General features: G+C 33.5%; 1 protein-coding gene across 1 annotated transcript; it reads left to right on the forward strand.

The window, feature by feature from the left end:
• The first annotated feature begins 9685 nt into the window (after positions 1-9685).
• LOC123538806 (protocadherin beta-4-like) lies at positions 9686-16055 on the forward strand. Its single transcript, XM_053530270.1, has 5 exons — positions 9686-9891; positions 12095-12338; positions 13117-13235; positions 14185-14259; positions 14516-16055. Exons 1-5 carry the CDS (start codon positions 9831-9833, stop codon positions 14746-14748), a joined length of 732 nt encoding a protein of 243 aa, XP_053386245.1. The 5' UTR covers positions 9686-9830; the 3' UTR covers positions 14749-16055.
• The last annotated feature ends 247 nt before the right edge of the window (positions 16056-16302 follow it).

Here is a 16302-nt window from a genome sequence, read left to right on the forward strand (position 1 = left end):
CTGGTCAGGATCCGTGCTGTTCGCTTTCAAAGCCTATTGTTATGTTATCCTAAAGTTTTTACCAGGACTTTCTCTTTCATGGTGGCTTTCCTATTGTTTCTTCTGCTGTGTTCTGCAGTAACGTAATTATGAAACGTAAGTCATCTACCACCATGAGAAGAATTCATCTGCCTGTTAAATTCAGATTTCTTTTTCTGGTATGGTTATTGTTTTATTCTTGCTGTGATTGTTATCTGCCATTTGCTATAATTTCGAATCTTTTCTTCTCCTATACAACATTACACAACCTTAAGGTTCAGTTGAACAGTCGCAGATACCCAGTCAGCCAAAAGCAGATTAAAAACATATATTTCTCATCCTTGCTCTTTGGCTCTATTGCTATACTGTTTATATCCGTCAAAATTTGGAATATTCATTCACTTATACTTTAATCAGGTGATGTACATCTAAACCCAGGACCTGGATCGAATGATTCCATATCATCATCATCCTCACTATCGACCTTTACGGAGCATATTGATCTCTCCAAACACATCTCCTTTATCCACTTAAATGTTCAAAGTATATCTTTAAAGTTAGATTCCCTTTATGCAGAGCTAAAGGACTTCGATATCTTAGCTTTTTCAGAAACATGGTTACATAGAGATTTTCCTAACGACGAATTAATTTTGGAGTCTTTTTCACTTCCTGAGAGAAAGGACCGAGCAGACGGATATGGAGGCGTTAATCTTTATGTAAAACAGTATCTTTACTATAGAAGAAGGCGTGATCTTGAAATCAACGGTGTGGAATGTCTTTGGATTGAAATAGTAGTTTCTAACAAACATATTCTTTTCGGTACATTTTATAGGCCACCAAATACTTTCAACACTCTTTGATATTAGACTCTATTCATCTTGCTTTTGATACAGGTATTGAAAACATCATTATTGCCGGTGACTTTAATCTTAACATAGCCAACCAGGTTTCTAACAAAAAAGTCAGTAGTATATGTGACCAATTCTCCTTGACGCAGTTAATTGATACACCTACACATTTCACTGAGACATCATCCTCAATCATTGATCTAATTTTTACCTCAAATAAAAACTTAATACACATAAGTGGCGTTGGTGACCCATTTCTTCCTCAAAACGTTAGATACCACTGCCCAGTTTATGGACTTTTAAACCTTAAAAATGCAAAATTTCCACCATTTTACCGCCACGTTTGGATATTCGATAAGGGTAACTACGACAGACTTAGGCAAATAACATCAACATTCGACTGGGACTCTCTCAAACATGAGGATATTGATAAATACACGGAAAACATTGCAAATAAAATTATTGAGAATGCCAAAATATGTATCCCGAACAGAAAAGTACTGATCAGAGAGGGTGAACCGTCTTTGTTCACGAATGAAATCAGATTACTAATTAGGAAACGTAAACGTTACTATAGAAAGGCAAGACAAAGAAACACTCCGTATCACTGGGAAAAATTTCGAAACCTCCGCAATCTTATAGTTAACAAAATCCGTGTTGCAAAGAATCAACAGTTGGATCTTCTTTCTAAAAAGTTAAACTCAGAATCTCAAACCAACAAAACTTGGTGGTCTTGTTTGAAATCTTTCATAAAACCATATTCATCCTCCTCTATTCCTCCCTTGTCATATGATGATACAATTATTGAAGATATGCCTGGTAAAGCCAACTTGTTCAATGACTTTTTTTGTTGGTCAAACACGTACCCCCGCTGCCACACCCACAATCTGTTGATCACGACCTCCTTGTTAGTATTACTATTTCCCCAGATGAAGTAATATCTGTTTTACAATCTCTTCAACTAGGTAAAGCTGCAGGCCCTGATAGTATAAATAATCGTATCCTTCGTGAGCTTTCCCTAGAACTATCCGGCCCCTTGTGTGACCTCTTTAATTACTCATTGCGTATTTCTACAGTTCCAAACAGTTGGAAAAACGCTAATGTTACACTTATTCTCTCTTGTAAATAACTACCGTCCTATTTCTCTCATAAGTACTGTCAATAAAGTGTTTGAAAAAATTGTGTTCAAACATACTTTCAATTTTCTTCATGAACATAACATCCTCTCTCCCCTGCAGTCTGGTTTTGTTCCGGGTGACTGTACAGTAAACCAACTTACATATATCCACAATTTATTTTCACAAGCTATTGATTCTGGTAAAGAGATAAGGGCTATATTTTGTGGCATAAGTAAGGCATTCGACCGTGTTTGGCACAAGGGTCTCATTTATAAACTTAAGTCTATTATCCTGGTATTCCTCATATCTGTATAATAGGAAACAAAGTGTTATACTTCCTGGCTGTAAATCATCTCAAAAAGTAATCACTGCAGGGGTTCCCCAAGGATCAATCCTTTGCCCCCTTTTATTTTTTATCTACATCAATGACATAGTCCTAGATATTCAAGCTCATATAAGGTTATTTGCAGATGATACGAGCCTTTCAATTGTAGTTGAAAATCCAAATACTGCTTCTGCTACCTTAAATTCAGAACTTAATAAAATTTCAAACTGAGCATCAAGGTGGCTAGTGAACTTTAACCCTTCTAAAACTGAGTCGTTATTGATATCCCGCAAACAAAATAGAGTCTATCATCCCCCACTATTAATGCAGGGTCAGCAAATAAACGAAGTCCATAATCATAAACATTTAGGTATTTTTCTATCAGATGATCTTAGGTGGACTACACAAATTGAGTACATAACAAAGAAAGCCTGGCTGCGAATAAATGTCATGAAAAAGTTAAAATTTCAGCTATACAGAAATTCTCTTGACGTAATCTACAAATCATTCATTAGACCTATTCTTGAATATGGTGGCGTACTTTTTGACAATTGCACTCAAAATGAAAAACAGGAACTTGAAAAAATTCAGCATGAAGCAGCAAGAATATTAACTGGAACAACAAACTCGTTTCTATTGACAAACTTTTATCTGAAGTTGGCTGGGAAACCCTTGCAAACAGAAGGAAAAAACATAAGTTAGTACTGTTTTATAAAATGAAACATAACCTCACACCGTCCTATCTTTCAGTCCTTGTTCCATCTAATGTAGGAAGAGACCACAGATACCCTCTTATAAATGCTGAATATATTCAGACTTACTGCATTTTATTACAATTCCTTCCTTCCATCAGTCATACGGGACTTCAACGCTCTTCCAGACGAAATACGTAATGCTTGTTCTCTAGCGTCCTTTAAGCGTATGTTAAATAATTACATTCCTACTGTTCCAAAGTACTTTCTGACAGGAGTAAGAAAATCTCAAATACTTCATACAAGGCCACGTACGCAATGCAGCTCTCTATCTTCTGAGCTCTATGCTAAAAACATTATTGAGTCTGCGACTGCGGGGATGTAGAAACGCCTTATCACTATTTTTTTCATATGCCCGAGGTATTCTCACTTAAGAATACAATTGCTCAATATCATATCCCAGTTTTGTACTCCAACATTAAATGTTATCTTACAAGGTAATCCTGCCCTATCAGATGATTCCAACGTAGAAATATTTACTGCTGTTCAGTGTTACATTGTTAAATCCAAACGATTTGATCTACAAGAAGTAAACATATCAGAAATAGCTTACATGAAAAATAGCATATCAAACCCTTTTAACTGTGTTAATTGAAAGTAACTCCATCATGTAATTGCCTCTAGTTTTATTGTCAGTTTCTTACTATTTCTGTTCCTTTTTCTTTCTTTTTTTTATACCAGTATCTCCTACTACGGATAACTTTATAAATAGTTATTTTACACCTGTGTAATATTCTTTAGTAAACGTTTGTAATTTTTTCCATGTATTTGAAGGTTTCTATTGCCATGAACTATATATGCACATTGTTGTAAAAGGGAGAAGACAACCTTAAGCTTATAAAGCTTCCTGTCCAATCCTTTATTGTATATTTGTAATCATGTTGTAAAAATATTGCAAAAAAAATGTTTAAACCAAAGCCTATTGTAATTAGAGAAACCCTTAGCGAACATCATGGATCTTGACCAGACTGCGCGTATCCGCAGGCTGGTCTGGATCCATGCTGGTCGCAAATGCACTATGTTGGTTTTCCTATGGCACGGATCAATAAGAGGTATCGCTTTGAATACTATCCTAAAGTTACATTAACGCATAAGCCTAGCTTTATAAAATTCTGATGAGTTAACTGCTAAATTGTTTGAAAATTGTTACATTCTGAATGTTGACATCTCAGACGCTTATTAAAATAAAAATAAATAAAACATAAAATCTTACACATATACATATACTGGTACAAATCCTAGTATCTCGTAAGTACGAAACCAGGACTAGCAAGTTTGAGCCGTCGGTCCTATGTATAAAGTTACGATTCTTGAGTTGCTCATATAGATAATTACAACATAAAATTATACATGTTTAACCGCTGATGAGTTACAGCGAGTTTCCATCACAACCACTGTTTTCTGTGTTTCTTTCTTTTACCCCATCCAATTAGCTCAGTTCTATGAATCGCTTTTACGATCCCTGGGCAGGGCCTGACAATTTGGTAGAAAGTATCTGTCCGAAATCATTCGTCCTTCACCTCCAATTTTATGTGGTGAAGTTGAAAGTTACTTTTTGAGGAACACTTGTTAGGTTAACCGCCTATCGTAACAGAAAACAGCGCTAAATCTAAAACAAACAAACAGTTTTCTTTCTTTTTTATTTTATGGAATATTTATCATTTTAGCAGAGTATTTACTCGTACTTGTTACGTTTGATAGGTCTCTCATATTAGGAAAAATATTATATATGGAATATGATTCTATTATGTGTCTATGAATACAAGGATAACCTTTCTTAAAACACATCTCTGGAGAGCTAAAACCTCTTTGTAATACCCCAGTCACACATACGGCGCGGATAGCTACGTCTAGCCACGGATAGAAACGTAGTCATACGTATCAGTCCATACCTGAGCCGTACGGATTGCTACGGACTAATACGGGTTACTAATTTAAGGTACGGCTCAGGTACGGATCGTAAAGGATCGATACGTATAACTACGTTTCTATCCGTGGCTAGACGTAGCTATGCGCGCCGTATGTGTGACTGTGACATAAAGGATGGTGTTTCTATCTAGCGTTGTTAATAAATTAACCTTTTCAGAGCAACAGCCTCCATACAATGAATATAAATTCTGTTTCCTCGTGGCTGCACTTCATTTGGAATCGGGGTGTCTAACTACTCTCGAAACAATCGAAATATTTCCAAAACGTAAAATTTATAATAAAGTTAAATAAATTTATGATGTTTATCCCAACATGATGACATAACGATATTAGGGCTTTTAATTTTTCTTATTATTTTTGTAAATGTTTACAATGTCGTGTGTATCAATCATGTATAATCATGAACTTAAGAGGTAATTCAAGAAATCCTTGCAAAGTTGTAAAGGACTCTTTTGACTAAATTCTTCTTAAAATAGGTTACAAAATTGATCACAAGACATACGAGAACCCGTTTAATTACGTATTTTTATCTGGGGTAGGGGTAGGGTAATGTAATTCAGCGTGATAATTTCGCCCACGGTAACAGAGTTTTAAAGGCTATTTTGATCTAAAAGTAGAGTTTATCTTAAAATGAAGATTTACAGAAACAAATACTCATTGCGATTAAATAAAGTTTTCATCATCATATTACTTTTTAGTCAAATTATATTGCTTGGGTTTTACATTAGACAAGATTAAAGCATTTTTTATATTCAAAACTATACGTCATATTTGTCGCTCTGACGTAACTTTAACGTAAATATCGAGTCTAAGGATAAGTGATCACCACAAATTATATATACCATTTTAAATGCAGATACTTGTTAACTGAACAGAACGATTTACGAAAACAGTCCAACGGACGTGAAATCACGGTTCATCAAAAATGTACGTCTAAGGTTTGCGGAGAAAAAAGTTACAGAAATATCAAAAATGTAAAATACACATTATATGAGGAATATGATGGATTTTAAATTAAACAAAATGTCGAAACGGAACCCAATAACTTCTGAATTTAGGCGCATTCCACCTTAATTATAGCAAATTGTGTCCACTTGACGCATTTAAAGATACCAAACGCTTCGGATTTTTTTTTTGCAACATGGCACGTTATATAATATATTGAAATGTACTAAGGTTTCACTTTTTAATACGCTTTCATCATTGTTTATATATAAACGTCTTGCCATGGAACAAAATGTTTGTTCTTGTCTTGTATAAAGTTCTTTAAGAACCAGTAAAACACTAATGGTGCAGCTGATAAGCTAAAACACAATTGCCAAATTATGATGTCTCAAACGTATCTGCAGACGTCGACTTACAGTACACAATTTACGCATGGGGATGGGGAAAAAATCACATGTACAGAAAAAACTTAGTCGGTGACCCCCCAGTTTTATTTGTCATTTGGACTCGGTATACATTTTAAATACCGTTTATTGAAAAAAATCAAAAATTTAATTCAGGGATTTTGTAATATGTTGATTTAAAGCCGAAAAATGCTGCGAATCTGAACGTCAATTTTTAGTCAAAAACGGCGATTTTCTTTCAATTTTTCAAATATTTGTCGGTGTAAAACAGTGATTTTTACACCACCATAAAGGAAAAAAATAATTCTCGTCGAATAATGTAGAATTTAAGAAAATTTGTTGGCTGGTGCCGTTGCAGTACCCGTGACTGTTGCCAAGGATACGCGGCAACGTCAGTTTCAAAAACGGGCTTTGGTGGTCAATTGGTTGGCTCTATTAGTATAAAATAAACTGCATCTTGTTTGAAATATGGTCAACTTTACACATGCAAAATTTCAAGACGCTACTCGAAAGTTCGCAAAGTGTCGCGTTCTACCTTAATAAGCAGTGGATTCAAAAGAGTTTTCACAATCCTATAATTATAAATTGACTGGAATAAGGACACAGGACTAAAATTTTGACAAGTGTGGATGTTTATTGCATTTAAAAATTTTTCATTTTCCTCTTTGGAATGGTATATCAAATATTAATTCAGTAATGCTTTAATTCAGGTTTTAGACAGAAACAGCGGAAAGTCGTTTTTGTTACAAATACCGGACAGAAATATTTCTGCTAGACTACATATAACTTCGCAAAAACTTTTATTAAATTGTCAATTTAGTATATGACCTTAAAATCCGTGGCGCATCCGTAGCGATATTGTTATTTCTGTTTACTTCAAATCACTTGTCGCTATCTGCTGTACTGTAGGTTCGAAACAATGCTATAGGTTTAGTTAATAATTTTGTGTGTGGACGCTATCCAGCCGACGTACGGAAGGTCGGTGATTCCACTCATATGCACGCCTTCTCGAAGAGGCACTTTTGCGGTTTTTCCCCATTATCAGGAGCTAAAGAGTTGCCGTGACTTACAATTGTGTTTGTATGACGTAAATTATGAGATTGCTATACGACATTGTTACAAAAAATAAAGCTTTATTTTCAAGCAATATTTTTTTTCCTGGGATATGTCGATGAGTAAGCCAAAATCACGAAAGTTTTAGTAAATCTGAGAGTCATAGAAACGGCAGTAACTGTCATAAATGATTTTTATTTTGATAAATGTAGTAGAATCATGTGGTTGATCCCTTAACTCCCTGAGGCAGATATCGCAACATACCTGCTGCGGCGAGATAAGAATTACCACCTGACGTCGAAGACCATTATTTGATTTTGTCATAATCATACTCGCATGCAGTCAATTGAAATCATATAGGGAAACACTATTAACTTGGGTGTAAATTAAAATAAACTTACAAAATCTTCGAAATTTGAACAAATATTTTTATATCCAGTTTCGTCCTTAACTTATACCCAAATTGAATAATATTTTCATTTCGAAATATTCACAATTTTAACACACCTTTTGCATTTAATAGATATTTAAACAATTCTTATTTGCTTACGTTTTTCACATATATACACATTAAATTAAAAAAAAAATAGAAATACAGTATTAACACAGAATATTTACATCAGCATTACTCGAAATTTACACCTGTTTTTGTGTGAATAGCGATGGTTTATTTTGATGTAAAATCTATTTCTAAACATGTACACAAATGTTGTGTGACACGCGCTTTGACAGTTAAGTTGTAATATTTACATCCATCTTTGCAGAATTATTAAATTTACAAACATGCGTTGATAACGCACATATTTTTTATTTATGAAACTTGCTTTGTTGTCTTATTTCTGTCCATTTCACGTGTTTGTATGCGATGTAAGTGTAAGAATATTTCAGTCCTCGAAATCTTAACATTTTCCGACTATTCATGCCTCTGATGATAGAATTGCATCGTCGGAATCATCATCCGACGGAACTAATTTGTCAGAATCAGCATGATAATGATTTATTTATTCATTTTAAGAAAGTTCTCTGGCAAACGACATTATTTTACTCATTTGAAATACAGTATCAATGAACAAACCAAAGTTCGTCTTTCTTTTATTTTCATTACATAGCTGCATAATAACCAACATTTATTTTAACAAGGGAACTAATTTATTAGCACAATTAATAATTATAGCATCTAAGAAATAATAGCAAGTGTGCAAAAAACTCTCCTTTTGTCAGGATTATAAAAAATTAACATGTACGAGTAAGTGACGCAATCAGCATGATCTCGGTGCCGCGACTATACTCGTCAATCCCAGTGCTGGGGAGTCCTGATAACGCGCATGTAGTCGGATATCAACGCTACAGGGGTAGAAATTATAACGCTTATAGTTGCATTTAAGCCCCAGGGAGTTAAGGTGCTTGTACAATTGTTAAAAAGTCCCTTCTAAAATCCTATTACACATTTATGTAGCAACTACATTTTAGCAACAATATTTACGACATTATTTACAAAGTAAGAAACAGAAGCATACCTGTTACGTAGTGTCTTATTCCATGGAATCCGCTTCTGGATGTTTCCCGATGATACATTTTAGAGTGAAATGTTGTATGTTAACATTATAAAGACGGACATCAATACATTGTTAACACTATAATATAGTTCAAGGGCTTTTCGTAAATTCCTGATCAACGACGGCCGTCAATTTATTTTTATTAAGGTAATTACTGTAGATGGTTTTCCGTAAATAATCCCCTCGCCAATACGTGTTTTTATTAAAGTCTTTTTTTTTATGGAAGAAATTTTATATTTGTGTTGCTGTGAGTGGTAACATAACATTTTTCTTCGTAAATATCTGTGGCCATTTGATTTTATAAATCATTTACATATTTGTAGATATTTTTCGACAAACAACATTGCAAGCAAAAGATTTACTTAACTACCCATTTCCACTAGTACTGATGTGTCTGAAATTATTAAACTATAATGAAATATCATTGTTAGCAGCTGAAGCACAGAATGTCCTCCTATTTGCTTATTCACTTTTTCTAATATATAACTGCATGTCAACACATGTTATTTTTCTTAAAAGAAAATCAGATCACCAACGTTCACGTTAAGGTATCTTAGCTACCTGAATTTAAACACGCCCACGTTTAATCATTCGCGTTTGAAGAACGTGTACACTACTAATTGGCTGAAATATATTTGCGTTACGGAAGGGTTTTGATTCGTACATTTCCGAAGCGATTGTAACAGTACGAATGCTTTATGCATTCTGTAATGTTTTGACATGTTTCCCTAGTTGCACACATGGAAACAGGGACATTATCAATATTTACGTTTGACCATAGAAACCGCTGGGGATAAGGGTATAAATGGAACTGCACCTACCAGACAACAGCAACTACCTTGGGCTGTTTGGTTTACTAAGTGCTTTTTGAGTGGAACTAAAATGAAGGTTGCCTGGATTTCAGCTGTCTGTGTAGCTTTTGTCTGTTTCTTCCAGCACGGAGGTAAATGCAATGCTTTATATTGATTTTAACAATTATTTACCAACGCAAAATTTTGGAATATTTTCACTTAATAAGTGTCTTTGTTATTGATATAATTTCATTTTATGAATTGTGTTTGGTTACGGCAATTTGCATTTGGATTGTTCCCAAAACGAAATAAAATTAATGTGCGAGTTACTAAGCAAAATTTAAACAAACAGATAATAAAACATTTTTTTTCGACAAATCATTGTATCGTATATGGTCTGCCTATATTTGTTAACACTTACGTCAATGTTAAAAACGTCTTCGCTACCTCTCAAAAATACTGAATATAGACATGAACGTAAGTTTACCTTTTATCAGATGTGTCTTTATAATTTGTCGCGTTTATTTATTTTACCAATATCTTTTAAGCGAAATGCATATTATTCGTTGGAAAATGAAACTGCCTTTATAAACATTTTTTATCGGTTTTTCTAGTTTGTCTGTAAAAAGGACAGTTCTCGTATACTCACTTCAATTTTACATTATATAATGAGCGGAAAACTGTACAATGTAGAAAAATGTACGAGAGGTTCATATACATATAAGGATTTCATGCGTTTAATTAAACCAGATATACTAAATTCATTTAACCAAACAACTATCGTTTAAATTACTACAAACATGTATAAAGATAAAATTATCTTTTGCGTCCACAACAGTTATACATAAACTAGTTTAATTCTCTTACGGATGTTCAATTATGACTTTACTTCCAAGGTCTGTGACCGACCGAGTCAAACACGAAACACTTATACATACCTTTCTTTTTGTTGTGTTCTCGTTCTGTATGCCTTTTAGAATTGAGTAAATATATTATGCTTTGGAGTTTTCAATCATTTGTTTCGGCACACGATAAAGCTTTCTATCAATTTCCAAGGCGGCGAATTATCTATTATATTTTTCCGATTTTTAGCTATTAATTTTAACTTAAATGTATCATAACAAATTATCCATGTCTTTTACAATTATTGCGCAACGACCTCAGAAAACCATGTGAGTCAATATCATAATAATTTTCGGGAGAAATATACTATACGACTTTTTATAAAAAGCGTGAATAAAATTAAATTTGATGAATAATTTGTTGATTAAACATACAAAAATCACATAGAAATTGTTAGACAATTTACGTTAAATTTTGAAATTTGAGCTGTTCAATATGCAAACTTACACATTATACTATATAGCAAACACATTTTTCTGCGAAATAATTAATGTGTAACTGTTTTGTTGATAAATATATGCCAATTTGCCGCTTATAAAGTCAAAATATTTAGTTTTGAAGGACATTATTGGTTTTACAGAGATGATAATAATGACTCTGTTGCGAAGCATATGTATTCCGCGACGATTCAGTAGAATAAATTTCTCTGAAAACGGCCGCCCTACGGCTCTTAAATCTGGTACAGATTCCGTTACCACTGGAAAGGCTTACTGTCGAGCGAAACATTACTGATTTTGTTTTATTAAAACGGCTTTACTTACAGCAACAACAACAGATAGATAAATAGAAACATGACTTCAAAAGCAATAAAGCTTATATTTGCCGTTGCTGTCGCTCAAGCCTATAACGAAACATTCTGTAGCACTGCTATGATACAGTAATGATGATGATGATGATGATGATGATAATAATACTAATAATACTAATAATGATAATAATAATAATAATATTGATAATAATAATAATAAAACATGAATACGTTATTTACACAGAAAAAGACCCGACAAAAGTGTTATGTTCTCATGTGCATGTAGGACATGTTTACATCATAAATGTATCAACGACCGTTATTCGTTTTCTTCAATGTATTAAAGGAGTTGAATAAAATGATAAAATGCGATGCTCTACCGAGTATTTTATCATTTTTTTCAACGAGTTATATAGATTCAATATGGAAATTCAAAAACGTAATATTCTTTTTATCACATGTTATTTTTTCCTGTCGAAACATCAAGAATTCTACGTTCGTTTACTATATAAACATGTCAATTTGACCAACGTCTTCTATACTATAAACGACGCCGACGTCAAAGTTTTAATACATTAGTGTATTATCATTTTTATGTAATGGCTTAACTACAATTCCGCCATGTCAAAATGTGGTAATATATAGATATAGTCTATATCTGCTTTGCTGACTTTGTAATGCTAATGTTCCCATTATTGTTGCAGATGCAGCAATTACCGGCTGGACAGAACCATCTATAACCGGAGCGGATGGAGCAGGAACGCTTTTTCTTCTAGAAACCCAAGCCACAAGTACAACAATTACAACATTCGCCGCCACAACAGACGCAACTGCTACATACTCCTTACCAACTGCAGTTAGTCCATTTGCCGTGGCTTCAACTGGTGAACTAACAATTACTGCCGCACTTGACTTCGCAACAACGCCATCCTACACATTAAAAATCGAGTTTGTATCTTTATACAATATTCTGATGTTTCCGAAACAAAACTAATATGGTGATATTTTTTATTCAATCTCCTCACTGGTGTAGTTTCGACATCAAAGGAGTTGGTTTAATTTTCGAATGTTTCTGATTCACACTGGAAAAAAAGATAATTAGAACGGACGATAACAACCAGTCTCTCAACCGGAAAATGATTTAAAATATTTTCTTATATACAACTTAACATCCGTCTTTTAAAAATATGTTTATTTTATATTCAATATGAATTGTTGGCAGGGTTTGAACCCGAATTATCCTTCAGTTCTGTTTCATAGCCTTATGTTTGTGTCTATCATGTAAATTCTAGAGAAATGGTTTAATGAGTACATGCAAGCCCAGACAACTTTACTTAAAATTAGAAGTTTATTTATTTATTAATAAATAGTCATCTTAAGCCGTAAAAATATTATGTTCGTGTTAGTTTTCGTTGTCATAAGATTTGTTTGACATATAATTTACTCACTGTTTGCGACCCATTTCTGATCTTTCAGCAATCAGGAATTATATAACAGGTAACTTGGGATCATAACTTCCTTAGTAAAGACATTTTCACATATGAGTCATATTAGGAAATCAAATACCAATGCACGGCACCCGCGTGGTTATAGAACTCACCGTCTCTCTATATTTCATCTTGTTGACTTTCTACTTAGATATTCAAGCGGGGTTAGCATAGCAAAAATTTAATTCATACACTTTAACATTTACGGATAATGAACATTGAACATTTTGTGTTTATAGAGCAGTAGATGATGCCACACCACCGGCTACTGGAACAGCTACTATCACAGTCGTTCAAAATGTAGCTCCAGCATTTGCAACCAGTTACAGTCCGTGTCTTGTTGACGGTTCCCCAGTTGGTCAGTAATGAACTTTTTTGTTTTGTTTAGTTGGTTTTTAGACAATTATATAAGATATAGATAAACTTTCCAGGCGCCGTCAAAACATTCGTCCAGACACAGGAGGTGATTTAGTTAGAAACCACAGTAGTGATGGACGGGGGCCTTAACCACTCGGTTACTGATACGTCTTATGATGTCATTACGATTCTTTGCATACTCTTGAAGTATTTAGGTTACCTGAACACAAAGTAATCAGTACACAGGCTGTGATCACCCTGTCTCTGTCGTCCGTAGTGTTCAGTTGCCTTTCATCGTCGTCGACACACTCAAAATGTCACAATTTCCACCGGTCCTTTTAGTACTTGGTAGGAGAGTTTCCAGGAATCAAACCTTGGGCACGCTTGAAATGTTTTGGTCATATGGGGTCTAAAGCTAATATGGATAAAAACCTTGTTAGCTCTAACATTCGCCAAGTTGTATGAATATTACACTGACTGTTAAGCTAATGCAGGTTCAACTTTGATTCAAAAATTAGTCTTGGCGGCAAACACTAGCATGATGTTAAAATTGAAATGTAAATGCTTTTTAAAAATGTGCAATATTCTTAACAGATAGTTTTCTTAAATATTGAAATATAATCGCGAAAGTTTATTTACCGATAGCTTTATCGCCTGCTAACCGTCGTCCTGATAAAGCATGGTCAGAATGTTTGCTTAAATGAAATAATGGTGAAATTAGACACTTGGTTATCTGGGGTAAGAGCTATGTCATATGAGCAATAAAAGGCCATCATTGTCCCCTTGAATACAATATCGAATACATAATCTATAATAAAACGTATAGTCTGCTGCCGCTATGAACACTGTGTTGCAAAATTTAGACATTATAAAGGGCTTCTGTAAAACTTGTCATTTGTTATATGACTATGAAAACCAAATAATTAACGAGAAATGTAATTATGTTTTAGATACTACTGTGGTAACCGTATCGGCAACAGACGCGAATAGCGGTGACGGTGACACTGTCACGTACGGACTAAGTGGTAATTATCTGTTGTTTTTTTTTTTTATCAAAAATTGTACTGCTCTTAGTAGTGTTAAATTTGGACTAGAATCTTAACCTTGACAGTAATATAATACCTTATTTTAACAACCATTTAATCACGTAATTGATACTAAATATTAATATTGTAAAGTACGTTTGTTAATTTTAGATTGAAATAATTATTGCACGTAAAATCACTTTACAGTTCATATTATTCCTGTCATATATCTTTTTATCATTGTATGAAACCACAGGTACAGATTTCAAAATTGATACGAGCACAGGCCTCATTCAGGTTAAAGCAGGAACCACCATTGACAAGGCCACTACACCAAGCTATGATATTGTTGTCACTGCCACCGACACTGGTACCTTATCAGCAACAACAACAGTTTCTGTAACAGTCGCGGACTCCTGCAGCAGTGCAATGGGTGTTGCTGTCAGTTTGATGGCACTTCTTGCTACTCTTTTGGTTAACATATTTTGAACAGCAGAGAAAACGTAAAATAACGTGAAATTCCAGTTTTGCATAACATAAAAATAAACATTTAACATTAGCATTCGTCATATCTATTTTCGGCTTTTTTTGTTTTCCGAAATGTTCCCATTTTATCACCGCGTAAGAAAAAGTAAGTTTCCAATTTGTTTCCTTTTTCCAGTACAATAGTGTATGACAGAAGTTGTTATTTGGCATTCAAAATGTGTATTATATAAGAATTTTATTTAAGAAATGAAATGTCATACACAGCTAGATCCCAATAAGAAACTTATGTACATAGCATTGTATAGAAAACAGGTGCCTAAGGCTTTAAAATATATGATTTTTAAACCAAGTGTAGGCAGAATGCTTCAAAGAAATCTATAACATAGTCTTGAATTTTACGACTTCTTTATAACCGCTGTTATAGCCACCTTCCCTACTCTAATATATTTTTTTATAAGGACAAAACATGTGACAGGTTTAAAGAATTTATCTCTTGCACTTACTGTCACTTTCTGTCTAAAATAGCGTTTTTAATTCATTTAAATATACAAAATTACTAACATTATACGATTGTTATGTATATTCGTGTACTTTAGGTGAGATGACCGATACACTTTAGACAGAGTAGAAACTTTTACGAAACTAGGCTTTAGAAGATGATAGAATTAACAATTGTATGTATATAGGAAATACATACAAATAAGAACTTTCATTTTGTTAGTCGGAATACATTTTTGTCTTCCGATGATTTATGGTAACACTTGAGATTTACAATTTGTTTTATAACTACACAGTTATAATACTGCTATTCGACATGCGAGCAAACTGCCAACAGTTGTGACAAAAAATAAACTGTTCTTATAAGAAACTTTCTATAATTGTTTTCCAAGTTCCTGAAAGTATAGCTCTATAGTGGTCGTAAGTCTACTCCCTTCAGTACTTAGTTGTCATAGAAACATTATAATGATGTTTGTTGTATAAGGGAAGTGATTTTTGTTATGAGATATCTTTAAATCGATGTCGAAATCATTTTCCCGTGTTTTTTTTAACTTGTAGTTAGTTTTTAGACGTGTTCTTATTTTCTTTTATATATCTATGAAATGAATAATAAAAATTAAGATTTTGTTTGGTTCATTTGTGTGTAAAGTGTTAACACGTATCTATTTGTTTTATTGAAATTTTATCTCTATACATGGCAATGATGAGGACAATATCAAACAATTTTATTGCTTTACGGCATTTTTTTTTAAATATTATACTTAACATTAACCATTTTTTGAGTGAAAAAATATTATTTTGTTTAAAACTTATGCGTTTTTGTGTCTTATGTAAGCCCTTTCTCAATGCCTAAAACCCTATAACATCACATCAAAATGAATTAATATTTGGGCTTTTTTTCTCAAGGAAAAATACTTTTCCTGGTGTGACATATGTCTCCATATTGTGCCATTCTCTGTTTTCTAAATATTTTGAACGGATACTTTTCCAACAGACCTGTTTCCTAACAAACATATAAGAATTATGTTGTGTCGGAGAAATTTCGGAAAAAAAATTCAC

This window comes from Mercenaria mercenaria, chromosome 18, assembly GCF_021730395.1.
Source record: "Mercenaria mercenaria strain notata chromosome 18, MADL_Memer_1, whole genome shotgun sequence".
Taxonomy (NCBI): Eukaryota; Metazoa; Mollusca; class Bivalvia; order Venerida; family Veneridae; genus Mercenaria; species Mercenaria mercenaria.